Source organism: Vulpes vulpes, chromosome 12 (genome assembly GCF_048418805.1).
Source record: "Vulpes vulpes isolate BD-2025 chromosome 12, VulVul3, whole genome shotgun sequence".
NCBI classification, from domain to species: Eukaryota; Metazoa; Chordata; class Mammalia; order Carnivora; family Canidae; genus Vulpes; species Vulpes vulpes.
This window is the reverse complement of record NC_132791.1, coordinates 75,528,607-75,544,869: the sequence shown is the minus strand read 5'-3', so window position 1 is coordinate 75,544,869 and position 16,263 is coordinate 75,528,607. Positions and strand designations below refer to the sequence as shown.

Below are 16,263 nucleotides of genomic sequence, written 5' to 3'. Positions count from 1 at the left end.
TGGTCACCAGGTGAGCTCACCCAGGTAAGCCACCACCTGGGTGGCTCAGTGTTGAGCATCTGCCTTTGGCTCAGTTTGTGATCCTAGGGTCCAGTCACTCAACAAATGTCTGTTTAACTTTATGTGCCTTTATTTATCTATTTATTATTTTTAAAATTTTTATTTTAAGGAGGCTCCATGCCCAACATGATGTCTGAACTCACAACCTTGAGATTAAAAGTTGCATGAGGGTGCCTGGGTGGCTCAGTGGTTGAGCATCTGCCTTTGGCTCAGGTGGTGGTCCCAGGGTCCCCAGATTGAGTCCTGCTTCAGGATCCCCACAGGGAACCTGCTTCTCCCTCTGTCTATGTCTCTGCATCTCTCATGAATAAATAAAATCTTTAAAAAAAAAAGTTACATGCTCTACTAACTGAACCAGCCAGGCACCTCTGACTTTATGTGCCTTTAAAAAGTTTAATTTTATCTCTAGTATAGTCAACGTGCAATGTTATATTAGTTTCATGGGTCCAATATAGTGATTCAATGATTCTATATATTACTCAGTGTTCATTATGATAAGGGTACTCCTAATTCCCTTCACCTGTTTCACCCATCCCCCCACCTACCTCCTTTCTATAACCACCAGTTTGTTCTTTAGAGTTGTCTTTTTTTTTTTTTTTAAGATTTTATTTATTAGAGAGAGATAGCACCGGCAAGGGGGCAGGGGAAAGGGCAGAGGGAGGGGGAGAAGCAGACTCCCCGCTGAGCAGGAGCCCCATGTGGGGCTGGATCCCAGGAGCCCAGGATTATGTCCTGAGTCAAAGGCAGACACTTAACCTACTGAGCCACTCAGTCGCCCCCAGTAGGTTTTCTTTTAACCTTGTTGTTTCCTTTGCTGTGCAGAAGCTTTTTTTATTTTTATTTTTTTATTTTAGTTTATTTTTGCCTTTGGACCTTGCCTCAGGAGACACTTCTAGAAAAATGGTATGGATGGATGTCAGAGAAATTACTGCCTGTTCTCTTATCTAGGATTTTTTTTAAATTAATTTTTATTGGTGTTCAATTTACCAACATACAGAAAAACACCCAGTGCTCATCCCGTCAAGTGTCCGCCTCAGTGCCCGTCACCCATTCCCCTCCACCCCCCGCCTTCCTCCCCATCCACCACCCCTAGTTCGTTTCCCAGAGTTAGGAGTCTTTATGTTCTGTCTCCCTTCCTGGTATTTCCCAACATTTCTTTTCCCTTCCTTTATATTCCCTTTCACTATTTTTTATATTCTTATCTAGGATTTTTATGCTGTCAGGTCTCACATTAACGTTTCTAATCCATTTGGAGTTGATTTTTCTGTATGGCATAAGAAAGTGTTGAAGTTTTGTTCTTTTCCATGTGGCTGTACAGTTTTCCCAACACCATTTGTGAGGAGACTGTCTTTTTTCTATTGCATGTTCTTCCTACTTTGTTGAAGATTAATTGACCATATGATCGTGGGTTTATTTATGGGATCTCTAGTCTGTTCTAATGATCTATGTGTCTATTATTTTTGTGCCCATGCCATACTGTTTTAATAACTACAGTTACCGAGTGTAGCTTGAAATCTGAGATTGTCACACCTTCAGTTTTGTTGTTCTTCTTGAAGATTGCTTTGGCTATTTGGGAACCTTTGTTGTACCATACAAATTTTAGGATTATTCTCGTTCTGTGAAAAATACTGTTGGTGTTTTGATAGGGATTACATTAAATCTGTAGGTTTCTTTGCATAGTAGGGATATTTTAATAATAATCTTCCCCCACTACATGAGGAGGATGAGTATCTTTCTGATTGTGTCATTGTCAATTTCTTTCCCTCATGTTTTATAATTTTCAGAGTACAGGTCTTTCAGTTCCTTTGTTAAGTTTAGTTTGCTCCCAGGTATTTCATTATTTTTGATGTAGTTGTAAAATGGGACTGTTTTCTTAATTTCTCTTTTTGCTGCTTTGTTGTAAGTGCATGTATAGAAATGCAGTGGATTTTTGTTTATGGATTTTGTATCTTGTGGCTTTATTTTTATTTTTTAAAGATTTTATTTATTCATGAGAGACGCAGAAAGAGACAGAGACACAACACAGGCAGAGGAAGGAGAAGCAGGCTCCATGCAAGCCCCATGTGGGACTCTGATCCCAGGAATCCAGGATCACCCCGTGAGCCAAACGCAGATGCTCAACCACTGAGCCACCCAGGCATCCGTAGTGGCTTTACTGAATTCATTTATCAGTTCTCATAGGTTTCTGGCAGTCTTTAGACTCTGTATAGTGTGTTGTCATCTGCAAATAGTGAGTTTAGATGCCTTTTATTTTCTGTCCTGATTGCTGTGGCTTGTATTTCTAGTACTATGTTGAATACAAGTGGTGAGAGTAGAAATTCGTGTCTTTTTCCTGATCTTAGGGGAAAAGCTCTCAGGTTTTCATCACTCCTCATGTAGTGGGGGAAGATTTTTATTAAAATATCCCTACTATGCAAAGAAACCTACAGATTTAATGTAATCCCTATCAAAACACCAACAGTATTTTTCACAGAACGAGAATAATCCTAAAATTTGTATGGTACAACAAAGGTTCCCAAATAGCCAAAGCAATCTTCAAGAAGTGATGTTGGCTTTGATTTTTTTTTTGTATACAGCATTAGGTTGAGGTATGTTCCCTCTTCATAAACCTTCTTTGTTGGGGGTTTGTATCATGAATGAATGTTGTACTTTGTCAAATATTTTTTCTGCATCTATTGAAATGACAGTGGCTTTAGTCTTCTGAATTTGTAAGACTTGTTTTGTGGCCCAAAAAGTTATTCATTCTGGACAATGTTTTGTGTGCACTTGAAAAGAATGTGTATTCTGCTGTTTTAGTATGAATTTTTAAAAAATATTTATTCATGAGAGAGAGAGAGAGAGAGAGAGAGAGAGAGAGGCAGAGACACGGGCAGGGGGAGAAGCAGGCTCCATGCAGGGAGCCTGATGTGGGACTCCATCCTGGCACTCAAGGATCATGCCCTGAGCTGAAGGCAGACGCCCAACAGCTGAGCCACCCAGACATTCCAGTATGAAATGTTTTGAATATCTGTTAGATCCATCTGATCTAGTGTGACATTCAAAGTTATTGTTTTATTGTTGATTTTCTATTTGGATGATCTGTCCAGAAAAAAAGTTGATAAAATAAGAATTTGGTTGAAAAGAAAGAGAAAAAAAAATTAATATTAAAAAAAACTAAAGAATCACGGAGGGAGGCGGAGGGACCCAAACCATGATTTCTATATGCTATGTTCCCCTAGCACTGGAGTTTTGCAGTTCTCAATGCTTGGTAGTCTTGGACTTAGCTGCATGATCTTACTGATCTTCTGGGAGAGGGGCCTTTTGTGTTGATTGTCAAGTGTCTTTGTCCTGGGGCAGAGCTGCACCACCCTCACCAGGGGGCTAGGCTAAGTAACTTCCAGATTGCTCAATGTGGCTTTTGCTCCCTGAAGGCTTTCCGTGCCACTCTAGAAGATGAGAGTGAAAATGGTAGCCTCCCAATTTCCAGCCTCAGAGCTGAAAGCTCAGGGCCCTACTCCTCAGTGCACCCTCAGGGAAAAGCAGTCAATCACTCTGTCTCCCTGGTCTCTGTCCACATTCTGTGCTCACCCAGCCTGTGACTGAATGTCTTTATCTCAGACACGAGACCCCCGTTTCAAGTCCCCTAACCCTGCAGACTCTTGTGGCCCACTCCCACACCACTCCTCCCTGAGGAGAAGGGGGGGGTCTCAGGTTCTGCCGCTCGCTGGGGCCCTGATTGGAGAGCAGTCGCGCCGACTGTGCCCCAGTTCATGGTTTATGGCCACCCTGAGCTGGGAGCCCACTCCCAGACCTGCTGATTGCAGCCAGCTTCCCCTCTTCTAAATCCTGGGAATTCTGTCACACTCAGGCACCCCCAAGCTTCCTGTGGCCCTGAGGATCCTGAGACCACACTGCCCACCTAGGATTCTGCCCTGTTTTATCACCTGAGTGCCTTTCATCCCTTCACATTCCCTGAACTCCACCTAAGCAGACTTTTTGTCATTTGTTGCCTGAATTGAGAAAAGAAGAAGAAAAATCTCCAGAGTAAGGGAGGGAATAGGATTTTTTTTCAGTGAGCTCTATGCCCAGTATGGGGCTCAAACTGACAACTTCTGAGATCAAGAGTTGCATGCACTCAGTCATTGTTCCTGTTTCGATTATTGTGGGTCCTTTTGGAATCAGCAGCTTCCAATATGATAGATTCCCAGCATTTCCACTTCAGGTCGCTTCTTTTTGTTTGTGTGTGTATGGGTATGTGTGGGGGTGTGTGTGTCTTCATTTCCCAGAAAGCACCTTGCACTCATCCACACACAGCCACCTCCTCTGTCAACTCCTGTTTCGTTTCTTTTTTCCTGTCTCCCCTTTGTTGAGTAGCTCTACTCTTTGCTTAAGTTTTCCTATAGCACAAGCTTCTTTCTCCTCCTTATTTTCATCTATGACTTTAAAATTTGCTGTATGTGAAAGTGCATCACCGTAAAGCACTTGAAGAGTTTGTGAATAGTCGAGTTTGTGAATAGTTGTGAATAGACCCTAAAGTTTTAGAACTGTAGGATTCCTGACAGAATGGGGACAGTTGTGGTGTCCCATGTCAGTCAGAGGCATGCCTGTTTCATATACATCAGAGGTTATGCAGGCTGTGCCCCCACAAGGCCTGCTCCCCTAGGGACCAGCTAGAGGCAAGGACTCAGCTGGGTCCCAGGAGAGCAAGGTGCCCAGCTCATGGGAATGTGGCAGGTAGCAGCCCTCCTTCTGGCCACCTCCTCCTTGCCCTTCTCACCTGTGGGAGCTTTTTAGGCACCTCTGCCCTTCTACCTTCACCTTGTAACAGGTGTCAGATCAAGGATGCCTCATGCAAGGCGCTCGTGTGGATGACGTGCTGTTGCCTCATTGTGGGCCAAGCTTAAGAGGCACATCCACATCTTAAGTAGGACAGGGAAGGGGCAGTTAGACCCTTCTTTTCAGAAAGTACCTCCACTCATTTGAGGCTTAGTGCCTCATGTTTTCTCTTTGAGGGCCTCTGCTTTGTCTCCCGAGCCTGACCTCCCGGATTCTTGCTTTATATTCTTAGTGTTCTTGCACAGACCTGACATTTATGATGGTAATGTTAATTCTGTGTATTCAGGGCAAAACTTGACATCACCACAAATGGATTTTGTTTTCCCCCTCAATTTCTCAGTGGTTTAGTCATTTTCCTAGTCATTTAGTTAAAAAATAATTGAATCTTCCATTAAGTCCTGTGTTTCTAAATCAGTTTTCCTCAAAACATGGTCCTTGTGGAGTCCTCTCATTACTTGGTGTTTTTTTCTGGCTTCTAATTTGTTCTTAATTCTGTCAGACCTAGTGCTTTCTATTTTTCACAAATATTTTATCTTTATGAAAATAGTTGTACAGAGAATAAAAGTTACCTGTACGTGTTTTTAGAACAATATAGTTGATGATGTGGTTTGAACTGTGTCCCCCTGAAAGATATATTGAGGCCCTAACATTCCAGGTACCTGTGAATGCAATCTTATTTTGAAAGAAACTCTGTAGATGTAATGAAGGTGAGATTATCCTGGATCTGCGTGGGCCCCAGATCTGGTAAGTGGTGTCTTATGAGAAGGCTGTGTGAAGGCAGAGGGAGAGATTGAAGTGACACATCTATAAGCCAGAGAACACTGATCCTTGCCAACCACCACCAGCCAGGAGAACGGTGAGGATGATCCTCCCAAAGACCTCTAGACAGAGCAAGGCCATGCCAAAGGGCTGGTACCACTGCTTTACTGAAGGTGGGGTAGTCCATACCCTTCAACCGGAGCCCCTATCCTTACCACAGTGAAGACTAAGAGCCTCTTTTTGCCTTTTCAGATATCATTGAAGATGGAGGAAGAAGCCATCCAGGCCCTTGTCACAGAGGAACGGCCGCCTTGGAGTCTGGCTCACAGGAGCCCCTGTGGAAACTCAGCTCAAGAGAAGGTTACAAACACCAGTCCAGTGGGTGAGGATGGCCTCTGGCAGGTCCCATGTGTATGAGCACCTTTTCCCATCATCAACTCTGATGTGGCCCTTGTGAGGCAACATTCCCTATCCACCATCGCCCTCCCTCCCCTTCTCTGCCCTCTGCCTGCTGACTTCTCTCAGCCCTTACCTTTTCGCATCCCTCCTGGTCACAGATCACTCAGCTTAGTGATTCTTGTTATCTTCTCTGATCATCCCTCCATATTCCCTGAACCCCTCACCACTCCTTTGCTTCCCATCTTCTTCCCTGTAAAATTTCCATGTAATTGTCATGTTCAGACATCTCTTCATGTCTGGAAGACCCACACACTTCTTTATCTCAGATGAGAAAATTATTATCCATGCTCTGAGAAAATTATTATCCATGTATAATTTTCGTTAAATGTGCTTTGCCTTGTTAGACCTTCTCCCCATCTCACTGACCTTTATTATCTTCCCATACTATACCACATTTTGTAGGACTGTTGTGACAGCACTCCTGGGACACCTGATGATTATTTTAATTTGAAAATCCTATTCCCCTATTAAATCACCTGGCTGGCTCAGTCAGTAGAGCATACAACTCGATCTCGGAATCTTGTCAATTTGAGCCCCATATTGGGCATAGAGCTCACTGAAAAAAATCCTATTCCCTCCCTACTCTGGAGATTTTTTTTCTTCTTTCTCAATTCAGGCAACAAATGACATTTAAATTATTGTATCATTTTAGCTGAAGAAGTTGTAACTAAATATGCATTATTTAATGCAAAGCAAGAAACTTCTGAAGAACTGCAGCACAGTGCTGACGTCTCAGGAATACCCAGCAGGTGAGTGTCCATGCTTGTATGTAATCAAATCTTGCAGCTGGGAGGAGTCCAAGATGGCAGAGGAGTAGGAGACCTTAGTTTCATCTGATCCCAGGAATTCAGTTAGACAGCTATCAAATCGTTCTGAACACCGGCAAACTCAACCAGAGATCTGAAAAAATAGCTGCAACTCTACAAATGGAAAAGCAACCACTTTCCGCAAGGTATGCAGAGAAGTGAATCCGAGGTGATATATGGGAAGCTAGACCACGGAAGGTGGGAGCCTCCAGCCTCCAGCTACCAGAAAGTGACAGAGCAGTGCAGCACAAAATAAGAACTTTTAGAAGTCTGCTTAGGTGAAGAGTTCAGGGAATGTGAAGGGATGAAAGGCACTCAGGTGATAAAACAGGGCAGAATCCTAGGTGGGCAGTGTGGTCTCAGGATCCTCAGGGCCACAGGAAGCTTGGGGGTGCCTGAGTGTGACAGAATTCCCAGGATTTAGAAGAGGGGAAGCTGGCTGCAATCAGCAGGTCTGGGAGTGGGCTCCCAGCTCAGGGTGGCCATAAACCATGAACTGGGGCACAGTCGGCGCGACTGCTCTCCAATCAGGGCCCCAGCGAGCGGCAGAACCTGAGACCCCCCCTTCTCCTCAGGGAGGAGTGGTGTGGGAGTGGGCCACAAGAGTCTGCAGGGTTAGGGGACTTGAAACGGGGGTCTCGTGTCTGAGATAAAGACATTCAGTCACAGGCTGGGTGAGCACAGAATGTGGACAGAGACCAGGGAGACAGAGTGATTGACTGCTTTTCCCTGAGGGTGCACTGAGGAGTAGGGCCCTGAGCTTTCAGCTCTGAGGCTGGAAATTGGGAGGCTACCATTTTCACTCTCATCTTCTAGAGTGGCATGGAAAGCCTTCAGGGAGCAAAAGCCACATTGAGCAATCTGGAAGTTACTTAGCCTAGCCCCCTGGTGAGGGTGGTGCAGCTCTGCCCCAGGACAAAGACACTTGACAATCAACACAAAAGGCCCCTCTCCCAGAAGATCAGTAAGATCATGCAGCTAAGTCCAAGACTACCAAGCATTGAGAACTGCAAAACTCCAGTGCTAGGGGAACATAGCATATAGAAATCATGGTTTGGGTCCCTCCGCCTCCCCCCGTGATTCTTTAGTTTTTTTTAATATTAATTTTTTTCTCTTTCTTTTTCAACCAAATTCTTATTTTATCAACTTTTTTCTAAATCTTTTTTAATTTTCATTTTTACTGTTATATTCTACTCTTTCATTATATTTAATTTTATCTTCTATATATGTCTATCTTTTTTTTTTTTTTTTTTTACAACTTTGGGATGCAGTTTCTTCTAACAGAGCAAAATACACCCAGAATCTAGTGTATGGCTCTGTTCTCCTCACTTGTCTGATCATACTTTTTTTTCTGTTAAAGCCTTTTTAAAAATTTTCATCTCTACAGTTACATTCTGTCTATTCAATATATTTAGTTTTTGCATATATATGTATTTTTCTTTCCATACAATTTTGAGATGTAGTTTTTAGTAATAGACCAAAATACACTCAGGATATAGTGTATTGGTGTGTTCTGTTCACCTTTCTGTTTGTAGTCCTTTTTTTAAAAAACTTAATTTTCATTTTTGCAGTTACATTCTATCCTTTTAGATACATTCTATCCTTTCTATCCTTTTATCCACAAAAAAATTGAAATACACTAAGTTTTTCTTTTGTTACAGTTTTGGGACTAAGTTTTCTAACAAACGGGTCAAAATACAGGATCCAGTGTATTGGTCTGTTCACCTTTTAATTATAGTCAGTCTCTCTCTCTATCTCTCTCTCTCTCTTTGGTTTTGGGTCTCTTCTGATTAGTGTATATTTCTCTGGGGTGGTTGTTGACATTTTAGTATTTTGTTCCCTTGTCCATCTATTCTTCTGGGTAGCATGACAAAACAAAAACTCACTCAAAAAAGAGAACGGGACACCTGGGTGCTCAGTAGTTGGGCATCTGCCTTTGGCTTAGGGTGTGATCCTGGGGTCCTGGGATCGAGTCCCACATCGGGCTCCCTGTGTGGAGCCAGCTTCTCCCTCTGCCTGTGTGTCTGCCTCTCTCTCTGTGTCTCTCATGAATGGATAAATAAAGTCTTTAAAAAAAGAGAGAGGATAGGAAGTAGTACTGACTGTGAGGGACCTAATCAGTATAGATATAAGTAAAATGTCAGAACTAGAGTTCAGAATAATGATTATAAAGATACTAGGTGGGCTTGAAACAAGCATAGAAGACACTAGAGAATCCCTTTCTGTAGAAATAAAAGAACTAAAATCTAATCAAGTTGAAATAAAAAAGGCTTTTAATGAGATGCAATAAAAAATGGAGGCTCTAACTGCTAGGACAAATGAGGCAGAAGAGAGAATTAGTGATATAGAAGACAAAATGATGGAGAATAAAGAAGCTGAGAAAAAGAGAGATAAACAACTACTTGATCAGCGGGGGGAGAATTCGAAAGGTAAGTGGTACTGTAAAGCAAAACAATATTAGAATAATTGGGATCCCAGAAGAAAAGGAAAGGAGGGGGGCAGAAGGTATACCTTATAGAGCAAATTAAAGCAGAGAACTCCTGTAATCTGGTGGAAGAAAACAGGCATCCAAGTCCAAGAGGCAAAGAGAACCCCTCCCTCAAAACCAATAAAAATAGGTCAACACCCTGACATATAATAGTGAAACTTACAAATCCCAGAAACAGAGAGAAAATCCTGAAGGCAACTTGGGACAAGAGGTCTGTAACCTAAAAGGGTAGAAACATTAGACTAGCAGCAGACCTATCCAGATACCTGGCAGGCCAGAAAGGACTGGCATGATATATTCAAGTTCCTAAATGAAAAAAATATCCAGCCAAGAATACTTTATCCAGCTAGGATCTTGTTCAAAATAGGAGAGATAAAAAAGCTTCCAGAACAACCAGAAACTGAAAGAATTTTTGATCACTAAATCCTGCAGCTGTAAGAACAAATTGGAATGGAACCAGAGAAACCAGGTGGACCAAAGCTGCTTCTCTGGAATAATGTAGTAAGAGTGCTGATCTCAATTCTGTAATCATAGGAGGCCCCATGCCTTGGTGACCTACTAATATCCTCATTGCACAAAACTTTCAGTTGGTGTACAGCTGCTTCCAAGAATCCTATTCTGACTCTGTTTACCCTGCCTGGTCACCCTTCCCTGAGCATCCTTATATCTTTGTGGAGCTACAGATAAGAGAAACCAGAAAAGGCAGAGAATTTATTTTTATTTATTTATTTTTTAAATATTTTATTTATTTATGTATTCATGAGAGACACAGAGAGAGAACGAGAGGCAGAGACACAGGCAGAGGGAGAAGCAGGCTCCATGCAGGGAGCCCGATGTGGGACTCAATCCCGGGTCTCCAGGATTAAACCTTGGGCTGAAGGGGGTGCTAAACCGCTGAGCCACCCGGGCTGCCCCCAAGGCAGAGAATTTAGATGAGAGTGAGGGCTGTCATGGCAACAAGAAAGAAATAGCATAGGAAAATCCTGAACAAGAAAGGAAAGTAGCTGATGAGACAGAAATTAAAGATAGTAATAGGTACTTACTGAGTGTTGGTTGTGAGAATGAATGAATGGATATGTAGCACAGATCCTCCTAAAGCATAATGGGAGGAACCTGCTTACAGGCAGAGGGTGGGTTTGGGTGAGTCCCTTAAGTCTTTGGAGGTGAGAAAGGAAACAGTATAAAATAATTAGCTTGACAATGCAGGGTAGCAGAGGGGACATATGTTTAGGGCAGGGAATTAGGGCTAAATTCTTTGTGAAAATGGAAATGTCTCAAAGCCCCGGAGGTCTGAGCCAAAGGAAATATTTTGTGACGTAATTGTAACTGCAAAATAGGAATCTGGTGGTGTGCCTGTCAGGCACATTTAACCTTAGTGACCAAAAATCTGACTCCGTCTTCACCCCGCCACAGCCTTGCCACACAGTTTCTTTTTTTCTTTTCTTTTCTTTTCTTTTTCTTTCTTTCCTTTTTTTTTTTTTTTTTTAAGATTTATTTATTCCTGACAGACACAGATAGAGAGGCAGAGACACAGGCAGAGGGAGAAGCAGGCTCCATGCGACATGGGACTCCATCCCCGATCTCCAGGATCACGGCCTGGGCTGAAGGTGGCGCTAAACCGCTGGGCCACCAGAGCTGCCCCACAGTTTCTTTACCTCCTTTTCCCCCACTCACTCCCCTTTCTTCCCACCATTTTGGGCCATGATGTGTATCCACTATCAATATCTGTTTGTGTAAAATATGCACTTTTGCTTTATGTGAGTGCTTTAAGTTATTTAAATAGTATTTTGAATATTCTTATCAGTATAATGTTTCAAGGCCTATCTGTATTTCTGAGTAAACATTTATCCCTTTACTCAGAGCTGCTACATCATATCTGCGGGCTCATCTCTCATGGCCTGCCCATCAGCTTCCCCAAAGGTGGTCACGCTGTTGCCTCTGGGTCTCCCATCAGCAGGAACACTGCTACTGTGAGCAGTCTCTACCTACCCCTTGTGGGAAAATTTCTTTGGGACTAATACCTACAAACAGAACTGCTGGGCCTTAGGGTGTGTTTTTACTAAATTTAACTCAGTACTGCTAAATTGGCTTCTGAAAAGAATGCACCATCTGTACTCGCAGATCAGTTTTAAAAGGTTCATACTCACCAGGATTTGTCATTATTCAGTTTTCTCATTCAAGGAACCAGGACTTGTTTATCAACCCATGACCACAGGATGATCCCTTCAACTCCAAGTACTAAATCTGTTACAGCAGAAAGGGGGTAGAAGGGTACCTCTACCAGTGTTGGTTCCTGGCACCAAGAAAACAGATGTCTTCCCAGAAAGCCTCAGCAGTCTTCCCTCTTTCTCACTGGCTGAAACCGACTCATAGGAACAACTCTGGCTATAAGAGAGGCTAGGGGAACAGAGTATCTAGAAAGGGGAATGGGATTTTGGGACTGGCTTAGACCAATTCATGGCCTTTATCTGGACACACTGCTGCCACCAGTAGAACTGGGCTTCTCACTGGCTAAAAGGGAGAGCAAGGAGTGTTGGCAGGAAAGTCACTGAGTCTGCCACCCTCACTGAGAAGATAATTAGGGAAACTTTCTCAGAGTGTCATTGGCCAAGATGAACTAGACAGAAGTATGGATCAAGAGTCAGGTTTGGAGAATCAGTGATGAACTGATAAGAGACCAAGAGAGGGTTTTGTTGAAAAGACTTCCAGGCACATTTTTTTAAGTTCCAGTTTTCATACTTTTTTTCCTGTCATCCACCTATTTAGGAAGTATTTTTTCTCTCTTATGCAGAATCCCATGGCTACCACGACCCCACCCTCAGTAGGTGCCATGAGGGCACAGCAGAGGGGATGGTGCTGCAGTGCAGCAGAAAGAAGTACCTGTGAAGGAGGTGACACCTAAAACAAGACTCAGGGAGATGAGGTGGGAGTTTGTTGGACAGAGGAGGTGGAAAGGAGAGGGGCAGAGAAGTGAATATGCCAGTGCCTGGAGAGGATTGGAGATGAACTGGGAGAGGAATCATAGGAGCCATCGAAGGCAGACTGTTTTCAACAAGCACGTTGCTGCCTGAGAAATTCTAGGTTCTCTTTGGAGTAGGAAAAGAAGTTGTGGGATCGAAGCTTTTAGAAGAATGATGAAGATGTGAAATGTGGGGAACTGGGAGGAAAGGTGAGGGGGAAGGAGGACTCCTGGGCAGGGTGAGTGACCAGCTGCATCTTGGAGACCAGCACTTTTAGCAGTGTCGGTCTCCCCGGTAGTGTGGGTACTGTGGCGCCGCTCACTCTGGCATGAGGACTGGAGAAGACCCAACCACGGGCTCTACCAGGTACTGAAGTTTGGCTAGTATGATGCTACAGAAGGACAATGGGGCAGGTGGTTGATGATCCTGGCAGGTGATGGGTTTTGGGGTCGGTTAATGGAGTAGGAAGGGCAGTGGAAGCAGGAGGGAAGGGAGGAGTCTGTGCGATGGGAGAGCAGAGGCATGAGCAGGCTAGACTGAAAAGATTCAGCATGATGGTGGCATCAGAGCAGGGTCCCTGCAGTTGAGAACGTTAGGGAATTGTTGAATGGGCTGTATGCACACACTGGAGGCACCCAGGATTATAAATGCTTTAAGCAAATAAGTAAATGCATGTACTATAAATTGTAGCATACTCTTTTCACTGCTTTTTCCCCCTTATGTCTTCTGCAACTAGGCTATTTACCAGTGAGACTTTAGTAAGTGAAATGCAAATTTCTCATGTTAAGAGAGAAGCTTGTGTATAATACTTTTCACTTTGGTAACTTTATCTTCCTTCCTTGTAAACACCATAAAAATCAGTTCAACAGCAGGAAGTTTGAGTTTCTCTTAAGTTTCTTCCCAGAGCAGTTTGTCCTCCAGATCATTGTAGAGCTAGGAGAGGCTAAATCTTTCCATGTTCAGAAATTCTGAGAGAGGTGTGAGGGAGCTCAGTCAATAACAACCCTCTTCCTTGTCCAAGTTTAGAACCAATCGATGGAGATACAGGAGTAAAACAGATGATTGTGGAAACCTTGGCTTCATTACTGATGGAAGCTCAGCTAGAAAAGGAGCTCTAGAGCAGAAAGAGAACAGACCTCCCCTTGCACAGGCCTGCCCAATAGAACCTGGGGCCAAAAGGTACATGGGATATCTGCCACTTGCTCCTGAAGAGGAGGGAGGCACTGTACTAAGATGCCCAGTTCTTTCTTTCAGGCTAACAACTCACGGTCTTGACCAGTGAGACCAAGGTAGGGAGAGGCCAGAAGTGTTAGGTCTGGCCAAAGTCCTAGGAGTGAGAAGTGGTTAATCTCACCCAAGAATACTTAGGTGTCATCAGATTCATGTTGTAGTAAGACTGAGGATTTTTATAGTATGTTGTTGTTTTTCATTCCTAGAGATTGTGTGCCCCAGCCACCTTGTTGTACTTCTGTCCACACCGACAAGACAGTTCCACATTTGAACACCCTGAAGGACCGTCACCCGGGTGACTTGTGGGCCCAAATGCACATCTCCTCCTTGGAATATGCTGCAGGAGACATGATGCGAAAAGGGAGAAAAAAGGACAAAGCTCGAGTGAGTGAACTGCTCCAAGGCCTTGCATTTTCTGGTGACTCAGATGTGGAAGAAGATAATAAGCTTGAGGCCTACCATGCTCAAAAAAAGCTAAGGCTGTCAAATGTGCCAGAGAAGAATTGGACCAAAAGAGACATTAAACCTAACTTCCCAAGCTGGTTAGCACTAGATTCTGGACTTTTGAATCTCAAGAATGAGAAGCTGAACCCAGTAGAACTCTTTGAATTGTTTTTTGATGATGAAGTATTCAACTTGATTGTCAATGAAACCAATAATTATGCATCTCAGAAAAATGTAAACTTGGAAGTCACAGTTCAGGAAGTAAGGTGTGTGTTTGGTATCTTGCTTTTGAGTGGATTTGTGAGGCGTCCCAGAAGGGGAATGTATTGGGAAATCTCTGATGCTGACCAGAACCTGGTTAGAGATGCAATTAGAAGGGACAGATTTGAATTGATTTTCTCATACCTACATTTTGCAGATAATAGCCACCTAGATCAAAAAGATAAGTTTACAAAATTGAGGCCTCTCATAAAGCAAATGAATAGAAATTTCCTCCTGTATGCTCCCCTGGAAGAATACTATTATTTTGATAAGACAATGTGTGAATGTTTTGATAGTGACCAATTCCTGAATGGGAAACCTATTAGAATTGGCTATAAAATTTGGTGTGGCACAACCACACAGGGTTATCTGGTGTGGTTTGAGCCCTATCAAGAAGAATCAATGGTGACGGTGGATAAGGATCTTGATCTTGGTTTAGGTGGAAATCTAGTGATGCATTTTGCTGATGTTCTTTTAGAGAGAGGCCAATATCCCTATCACCTGTGTTTTGATAGCTTCTTTACAAGCATCAAATTGGTATCAGCCTTGAAGAAGAAAGGAGTGAGGGCCACAGGAACAATTCGTGAAAACAGGACTGAAAAATGTCCCCTCATGAATGTAGAACATATGCGAAAAATGAAGAAGGGGTATTTCGATTTCCGAGTCGAAGAAAATGAGGAGGTAATTCTGTGTCGCTGGCATGGTGATGGCATTATCAGTCTGTGCTCCAATGCTGTGGGCATAGAACCAGCCAGTGAGCTAAGCTGTTCTGATGAGGAAGAGATCCATCAGATAGCTCAACCATCTATAGTGAAATTGTATGGTGAATGCAGGGAAGGTGTATCTAAAATGGATCAAATCATTTCCAAATACAGGGTAAGAGTAAGAAACAAGAAATGGTACTCAGTTTTGGTGAGCTACATAATTGATGTAGCCATGAACAATGCATGGCAGCTACACAGAACCTGTAACCCAGGTACTTCTCTAGACCTCCTGGATTTTCGGAAATATGTTGCACATTTCTACTTGGAGCACAATGCTAATCCATCAGATTAAGGCAGATATAATGAACATGGTGCCAATATTAAGACAAATTACAGGTACAAATCAGACTTTACCCTTCCAAAGCAAACCTGGTGTATGTGATGAAATTATTAAGTAATTTATATTTTCAAAAGTCAAACATCTATATAGAGTTTCAAAGACTGGGGATCCCTGGGTGGCGCAGTGGTTTGGCACCTGCCTTTGGCCCAGGGTGCGATCCTGGAGACCCGGGATCGAATCCCACGTCGGGCTCCCAGTGCATGGAGCCTGCTTCTCTCTCTGCCTCTCTCTCTCTCTCTCTCTCTCTCTCTCTGTGACTATCATGAATAAATAAAAAATTTAAAAAAAAAGAGTTTCAAAGACTATTATAACAAGGAACTAAAAAAAATTTTTTTTAAATTACAATGTTGAACTTGAGTGCTACCTTTTTCTATGACTAATTTTTGGTGTAAGATGTGGGAAGTCATTCGTTGAATTGATTAATTTGTACATAGAATGAAATTGTGCCTCTAATTTTTTTGTGGAGATTTTTTTTTAAATGCATGCACTGTCATAGTAACCATAGAATGGTGGCTGAATCTACAGTTAAAAATTGAGGCAGAGTCCATGACATAAGGATGATCTAAAAAAAAAACCCTGAGGTGATAGGAGGCTAAAGACCTCAGCATTGGTATAAAACTGAATCAGATAGTGTGTAGGAGGGAAGGGCCAGGCAGGGATGCTGAAGGAGAGTACTATAAAGGAGAATTTGGAAGTAAAGTAGTGCCTCTGAATACTGAAATGAAAGGTGTATCTTGTTGGGACTGTGGGAGTTGGCAGAAGCAGCTAAGAATAAAGAAAACTGAGGAAATAGGCAGCAAATCGGGTAACAGTGGCATCAGCAGAAGAAAGGAAAAGTCAGCAGTAGGGTGAAGCTGACATAAAGCCCAGGGAGAAA

General features: G+C 42.9%; 1 protein-coding gene across 4 annotated transcripts in view; it reads left to right on the top strand.

Moving 5' to 3' along the window:
* PGBD1 (piggyBac transposable element derived 1) overlaps positions 1–15,839 on the top strand; it is a 40,529-nt gene extending 24,690 nt beyond the window's left edge. For all 4 annotated transcript variants that reach the window (XM_025986506.2, XM_025986504.2, XM_072728894.1 and 1 more), the window contains 3 exons: positions 5,887–6,016; positions 6,746–6,842; positions 13,784–15,839. In XM_025986506.2, coding sequence (XP_025842291.1) covers positions 5,887–6,016; positions 6,746–6,842; positions 13,784–15,338 — 1,782 coding nt within the window. In that variant the 3' untranslated portion in view covers positions 15,339–15,839. The remainder of the gene's footprint in view (positions 1–5,886; positions 6,017–6,745; positions 6,843–13,783) is intronic.
* The last annotated feature ends 424 nt before the right edge of the window (positions 15,840–16,263 follow it).